Genomic DNA, 7,310 nt, shown 5'->3' on the forward strand with positions numbered 1-7,310 from the left:
CGTGCGTGCGTGTGAGAGAGAGAGAGAGAGACAGGGTCACATCACAGTGGAGTCAGCTGTCTTAACCGTGGCTTGTGTACTGCAAACACATACCAGCTTCATCACTGTGTCTGTCACGCGACTCTGTTCCCCTTTCAGGCTCTGTCTTTACATTTATTTTGAAAGCTGAAGCTCGTGATTATGGTAAGGGGCGTTACATTTCCAACGCGTGCTTGCGGTGTTCGGCCAATCACAATGCACTGGGTCAGCTGGCCAATCAGAGCAGACTGCGCTTGTCGGAAGGAGGGGGCTTTGTAGAAAATGAAGCGTTTGAGAGAGGCGGGGCATAGAGGACCTACAATAATGTACAGTATTTGAAAAATAATGTGTTTTTTGAACATTAAAGCATGTCAACATATTCTGTTACACCAAATACACCAAATGATCTTTAAAAAAGCATCATATGACCCCTTTAAGTCCTTCTCTCGCAGATGCCGTCTTATGGTTATTGGGCTGCAGTCAGCATCAGTAAGGGCCTTAATTTTGGGTCGAGGATCGGCTGTCTGTCATATCCAATGACTGTCTTACTGCATCCAACCTCTGCAGCGATGGCGCGTTGCGAGAGCCCTTGCTTGTGCAGCTCAACAATCCTGCCACGTTCAAAGACGGAAATCATTTTTGCCTTTGCCATCAGGAGATCATGACAGTGTGACTGCCTGAAGGACAATGACATGAAAGCCATATTTTTGCGCAGATTTTAACTTTTTAAAGCTATGGTCTTAAACTTTTGATCAGATGATGAACAGCCTGTTTGAGTTTAAATGCAGTTTTCAATAAATTGCCTACTCTCTATTTTTTGTCTCTTGCTCCTGTTTATTCTTTTGGCATTTTGAAGCAGTACTTACAACCTGGATATGATCCACCAGCACGAAATGCGAATACTTGTAATATTTCCCCCGGTCTTAAGATTTTGTTCAGGAGTGTGTATTTATTTTTTTAATTTAGGAGCATTACAAGATTACCTGACTAACGTGATGAGCCTGCAGTATACTGAAAAACCAGATTACACACTTCTGAAAGCTGGACTTCACGAGAGCTTACAGAAGATGGGTGGGAGTCTGAATGAATCACTGAATCTGCAGGTAACACATATTCCTATATTTAAACGACTATTCCTATATACTGTCTGCATATTATGATGCCTTTACATGTTGTTTGGAAGATCCTTCTTTCCAATTTTGAGGACGTATTTATGAGTATCACTTTCAAGTGCTTTATGGTCAGCAAGACTAGGTAACATAGTCCTCCAGTGTCCTCTCATGTATTTAATGCAAAACTGCAACAGCTAACAAGGTAGCTTTAAAAAATATATTGTTCATGTGCAACCTTTAAGTAGGCTACTTGTATTCATGAACGTGACAACAGCATGTGAAGCATTCACAGCATGTGAATCTCAATCTCACTTGTTTTGTTTTTTTATTTACAGGTGAAACCATAATCACAAGAGTTAGCAGGTGTGGAATGTGGATTTAATTGTTTTATGGAATGTTTAAGAAAGCTTTTATGTTTTTAAAATCAACTTTTATTGCCGTTTTTACAATGATATTGCTGTGCAGAATTTGCATGTTTTCTCTCATAGGTTGAGTTTTAATCACTGTGATGTATTAGAATTTTTTTAATAAAATGTTTAAAACATTGTTTAGTTTTAAGGGTGACTCTACTTTTTTGTGTTTTTTTTTAAACAACAAATCATTTCGTCCTGGTCTTGATACAACCATTACATGACATTACATGCCATCGGTGGAAGTAAAGGTTTTGTTTGTGGAAAAGGACATGTTCATGTTATAAAGGGAATTCTTTTTCGTATTTTTCTTTTTCATAAGTTGTATTGTGCCTTACTGAAAATAAACAACAGTACCCCAAAATGTACTTATCTTTGTTATTTATGATTATTGTTACCGCAAGGGGGTACCAACGATTCAAATGTATATGACTGTAGCGGAACTCAAATCGCCAGGTGTATTTTTCTACACGGAACGAAAATATAGCATCAATGTTCAATAAGGAGGCGCGAAGACTTTAACGCTTTGATAAACTCGTTTATCGTATTTACACAAGTGGACAGTAACAGATACACACCATGAATCCACCAAAGATTAAACGTCGCCGAATGGCTGAGCTGGAGCCGTGGATCGAGAAACTCATCCAAAACTACGGCCAAAGCCAGTGTGAAACGACTGTGAAAGCAAACGTTGTCGGCGTAAGTAGTCGTATATGTGTGATCATCTCTGTAGAGTGTCGTGTGAGTACTAAAGTGCGGGTGTGTGTTTGTTAGGTGTGTGATATCTCAGACTCGCAGCGGATGGAGCACACAGATGCCTGTATGCTGTTCATGTCCGATGGGAGCGCTGTCATTCCCGCGGTGCTGAGCGACGCCGGATGGGAGCGTCTGCAGGAGTGAGGGATTAAACCTCTGTTATGACACACCACTCACTACACAGCCCCTGTTTTTATCTCTTAACTCTTCTGGATAGTCGGGCCCAGTCAAAATCACGCTGAAATAACAAGAAGTATAATTATGAAGGTAGAATGACGTCAAACAGATTTGCATACGCAGGGTAAGAGTTGTGGAAGTGTACATAAGACTGTAGCCTAAGCGTAACTTAAATTTGCATGCGCAAGAGAAGCTTTGTAAAGGTGTAAATCGTGTCTTACCCTGCGTATGCAAATCTTTTTGAAGTCATTCTACCTTCATATATAATCTAGCTTTTACAAGGGCTGCATTGAAGCAACTGTTGCCTTGAATTTTGCACTTGCATGAGTGAATTTTAGAGAACAACAGGCACTACTTTTAGTTTAGTGTAATGATGGTAATTAAATCAAACTCAAACGTGACTGTCAGAGTTTTGTTCAATGTTTCTTCAGCTCGGAGGAGATGGAGTCTTTCACTGGCCTGCACAATGCTATAGTATATGTATGCAGCTTTGAGCTGAAATTCGACATGAACCCTGATCTGGTATGTTATATGTATGCAATTTTTTTTTTATCCCAAACTCTAAACTTTTTCATTTCAGTGCTGTGGCATTACTAATTGGGGAAAAAATGTCATGCCAATATAGCAGTGGCCTTTTTCAAACCAAGCAGCTATTGGATAGAGACAGAGCAGGGTCACACTAAAATATATTTCATAAATATGGCCTATAATTCATGCAGTGGCCTAAACGTTAATATTGTGTCCTATTAATGCCGTTAAATACTTATAATTTTGCTTATGTTGCAGAAATGTTAAAATATTTTTTTGTTGATTTTTAGAGTTAAATTTTAATTTAACTTAATAATTTTTAATGTGGGAGGGTTTGTAAAGCATTTAGCTGAATTTCTGCTTCATGGCAGTATCTGTGTTTGAAAATAGTTTAATAATGTATGTTTTTTTTTTTTTACTTGTCCGGTCTAGAAACCTCATGTAAATTCATACTTAATCTTAAAATTAAGTAGAAATTAAGAGTCCTGGCTCATGGTCACACCTCTTTCTTCCATATAATTCCATATTACTTCCTGTCTGCTCTGTAGTGCGCTATCCAAATAAACTTGCAAAATGCAAAAAAAAAGAGGAATATATGTTTTTCTAATATATTTTATTGGGTAGAAATAGTGATTTTTACAATATTAAAAACAAAATCCTCATCTTAAATCCTTTGGCTGCTGAATTGAAAAACCTGCATTAAAGCACATTAAAACAAAAACTGATACTACCAAATGAAACTGAAGAAGGTTATTTGAGTGGTGTTGGCTTGTGAATTCCAAACAAAGAAATTGTGTATGTGTTAAGGTGCAGTTACATTTAACATTGTTCAGGCACATTTTTGCAGGTGAAATGCAGTCATTTCAATAGGAATCTGCATAGTTGGGAATTCAGATTTCACAATGGTTTCAAATTGGTCACACAGATTCGCCATATTGACCAACAGAAATCTTCTTGTTTAAAAATGACTTGTGTAAGCTGTGCTTCATACAAAGCTACATTATTGATGATGGACCATTTTGTTCGCAAAATTTTGCCAAACCTTTGCTAATATGGCTGCACCTTTAAATACATGTTTGTATGGTTCATTTCTTTTTTCTTTGTTTGTTTGTTTGTTTGTTTTCAGGCATCTTGCCAGTTTTACTTGAAAGTCAATCAAATGAACATCATATGCATCTCCTCAAAGCACCAACACCCCCCCAGCTGGCAAGTCATTGATCTCTCTAAGCGTGCACAATGATGCGTCTAATGCACTAAATCATTATCAATTAACCTTTGTTAATCTACCTATCTTTCACTATCTTTCAGTACAACTATCCAATCAGTCAGAGATCAGATCATAAAGACGTGGAGGTGTGTTTACCTTATTTATAGTCTGTGTGAACACGTACATCACGCACAGAACTGCAATGTGTGTTTTTAAGATGATGTGTTTAACGGTTTGTGTTAATTGTATTGCTCTCTTTCAGATCCCGCAGGGAGGGTTCAGTCAGTTCAGCCTCTGGTAAGTATCACACACACTCTTTCTCTTTGTTTCTTTGTATAGATTGCATATACACACACCTCTTGCATTGAATGACTGTAATTTGGATTCTCAATACCATTTATAAAGCGAAGACATGTTCCGCTTCACAAAAATGATAAACACCTGCGTTATGTACCTAATTTACCAGGGGTCTCACTCTCATCTCTATTGGACGTGTGGCACAATGACATTATAATAAATATTCTGAATGATGCAACGGAGAAAATAACCATGTCTGCAACATATTGTCCAAGTGCGGCGACACCAACTCACTGGCACCGAGAGAGGCTTCACTGGAGGGTAAAGCTGCTTCCTTGGCAACTTAAAGGCACCAGCTGTGGACCAGACAAATTATCATTGCATATGGGTTTGTGTGTGTGTGTTTTCCAGGGACAGGAGCAGTTCATTGTCCCCGTGCCTTTTCTTCTCATCCCGGTGGAACAGAGGGAGCTGATGACAGCTGATCCCAGTACTGTCTGCTATCTAATTAATTGCTTTTTTCATGACAACCCTTTGGACATTCAACCAGATTTCCTGCATGTGGCGCACTGTGCATATGTGTTTTTGTCTCGTGTGTGCAGTTGCACATAGTGAGAGTGAGACACCAAATGACTTGGCCCCGCCCCCTGTAGAATCACATCCAACCAGCGCGTCGAGTGCAAACAAAACAATGGCTGCTCAGGACGGTATAAGTGTCTCATGTCCAGATGAAGGACAGTCTACTCTGGTACACACAAGACCAGGTGAGATTTTACAAAAGAAAGTCAGTACTGTTGCATGTGGATGATGTGTTATTAATCTCATCCCTTCATCTCCCAGAGGTTTTGTGTGGAATGGGGGAGCTGTCTGGGGATGGAGAGAGCCCATGGGATATGTTCACACAAGAGCCGGCTCTATTAGGTAGACGTTCCACCTCAGACTCAAATGGTAATTTCCTGTTCATACAAATATTTATTAAAATAACAGGGCATCATTGTAATTGTGCACTAATAATTTCAATCATTACTGTGCTGATACAGACCCAGAACATGAAAGTCAATCGCTTTTAAAGGAAGTCCCCCCGCTGCCTATAGCAACAAGCACCCAAGCCCAGTTCTCAAAGCAGATCTCAGGAGGGATGTCAGTGGATGGCATTACGCTCAGTCAGAGACCAAAACCGACTCAGTTTAGTCCTTCCCACTCGAGCGATAAGTCTTCCAGAGACCCCAGTCAGGAGCAAGACAAAGACTGTGCGCTGAGTCCTCCCTCGTGGCTCGTCCATAATACAGCCCCACCCTCTGAACAGAGGCCCTTAGCGTCTCCACCTGTCGGGCCAGTGCCCTCAGCTTCTCCACCCACCAAAGCCAGGAAAGTGAGTGTAAATGATATTAAAGATATTTTGCTGTGTCCGAGCAGGGCAGTGTGGCTGATTGTGTAATATAATATGATTAATGCTTTCTGTGGGACTAACCAAATTAAGAATATATCTAATCCTAATCTATTTGTGCATTGCATCAGAAATGTTGCTACATTGTCCCAGCTTCCCTGTTGCAGGCGCACTCAGATGGAATGCCTTTTTCCTATTTGTATCATCCACAGCCTCAGGTTGCCACAGCCCTCAGCCATTTCCAGTGAGTATGATGTGTTCCCCACTGAGACATGCTGATTATAATACACTTGTAATGTGATGGCCTATTATCTAAGAACTTTGTTTCACAGTTTTGTATTACTGTAATTACACAATACCAGTCAAAATTTTGGACGTATATATATTACTGACTCCAAACTTTCCACAAAAATATTAAGCAGCAACTTAAGTTTTTAAGTTCGAAAATAATCCAACAAGTCGCTGAATTTGTCCGCACACTGAAATTTTTTTCCAATCAGACCAAAAATGTCGTTTTTATTATCCATATGCAAAAGTGACAAAAGTGGAAAGTGTATTAAAAACAGACCAAAGAGCAGACGTTTCAGCCCATGCTTTCTTCAGTGCATGAGCAAAACTCAGTGCATTGTGAAAAATTAAATTTTTGAGAGACCTTTTTTGGTCTGATTGGAAAAAATTTTCAGTGCGCGGACAAATTCAGCGACTTGTTGGACTAAAACTTTCTCCCTTTTGCTCTACGCACCTGATAACTCATTGTTCTTTTTGAGTGCACACAATCCCTGTTTGATAACTTAGAAAATAATGAAATGTTTCTCAAGCAGCAAATAAGCATATTAGAATGGTTTCTCAAGGATCATGTAACCCTGAAGATTGAAGTACTGGCTGCTGAAAATTCAGCTTTGAATGACAGGAATTAAAAATATATTAAATATAGAAAATAGTTATTTTAAATTGTAATTATTTTAAAGGGATAGTTCACCTAAAAATTTATATTAGCCCATTATTTACTCACCCTCAAGCCATCCTAGGCGTATATGACTTCCTTCTTTCAGATTAATTAAATCGGAGTTATATTAAAAATTGACATTGATCTTTCAAGCTGTTTAATGGCAGTCAGCGGGTGTTGCAGTGCATCAGTCCAAAAGAAGTGAAATAAAGCGCATCCATCCATAATAAAAAGTGTCTCACACGGCTCCGGGGGGGTGAACAAAGGCCTCCTGTAGTGAATCGATGCGTTTTTGTACAAAAAATATCCATATTCAAAACGTAATAATCACTTTCATTTAGCTTGCACCAACAGTTGTAAACGGAAGCAGCTACGGGCTGATGACGTATGAGGTCAGCATTGCGCATGCGCCGGTGAGTCTCGTGAAAACCAACGTTTGTTAACAGGAGCAAAGGAAGCAAAGTTTCCTTAC

At 39.3% G+C, this 7,310-nt stretch overlaps 2 protein-coding genes across 7 annotated transcripts in view; both read left to right on the top strand.

Moving 5' to 3' along the window:
• LOC107700404 (inactive serine/threonine-protein kinase VRK3-like) overlaps positions 1-1,899 on the top strand; it is an 8,720-nt gene extending 6,821 nt beyond the window's left edge. Inside the window, exons 15-16 of one of the 3 annotated variants that reach the window (XM_016502038.1) lie at positions 985-1,121; positions 1,466-1,899. In XM_016502038.1, coding sequence (XP_016357524.1) covers positions 985-1,121; positions 1,466-1,477 — 149 coding nt within the window. In that variant the 3' untranslated portion in view covers positions 1,478-1,899. Of the gene's footprint in view, positions 1-470; positions 559-585; positions 782-984; positions 1,122-1,465 lie in introns of those variants that run through there. The other 2 variants (XM_016502039.1, XM_016502040.1) reach the window with 2 other exon arrangements.
• Positions 1,900-1,984: 85 nt separating this feature from the next.
• LOC107700405 (uncharacterized) overlaps positions 1,985-7,310 on the top strand; it is an 8,541-nt gene continuing 3,215 nt past the window's right edge. Inside the window, exons 1-12 of one of the 4 annotated variants that reach the window (XM_016502043.1) lie at positions 1,985-2,239; positions 2,315-2,436; positions 2,905-2,995; positions 4,128-4,207; positions 4,310-4,354; positions 4,471-4,505; positions 4,675-4,826; positions 4,917-4,995; positions 5,108-5,269; positions 5,346-5,426; positions 5,546-5,877; positions 6,024-6,136. In XM_016502043.1, the coding sequence (XP_016357529.1) occupies positions 2,120-2,239; positions 2,315-2,436; positions 2,905-2,995; positions 4,128-4,207; positions 4,310-4,354; positions 4,471-4,505; positions 4,675-4,826; positions 4,917-4,995; positions 5,108-5,269; positions 5,346-5,426; positions 5,546-5,877; positions 6,024-6,136 (1,412 nt within the window). In that variant the 5' untranslated portion in view covers positions 1,985-2,119. Of the gene's footprint in view, positions 2,240-2,314; positions 2,437-2,904; positions 2,996-4,127; positions 4,208-4,309; positions 4,355-4,470; positions 4,506-4,674; positions 4,827-4,916; positions 4,996-5,107; positions 5,270-5,345; positions 5,454-5,545; positions 5,878-6,023; positions 6,137-7,310 lie in introns of all 4 variants that reach the window. The other 3 variants (XM_016502041.1, XM_016502044.1, XM_016502045.1) reach the window with 3 other exon arrangements.

This window comes from Sinocyclocheilus anshuiensis, unplaced genomic scaffold (genome assembly GCF_001515605.1).
Source record: "Sinocyclocheilus anshuiensis isolate Anshui unplaced genomic scaffold, SAMN03320099.WGS_v1.1 scaffold154, whole genome shotgun sequence".
NCBI classification, from domain to species: Eukaryota; Metazoa; Chordata; class Actinopteri; order Cypriniformes; family Cyprinidae; genus Sinocyclocheilus; species Sinocyclocheilus anshuiensis.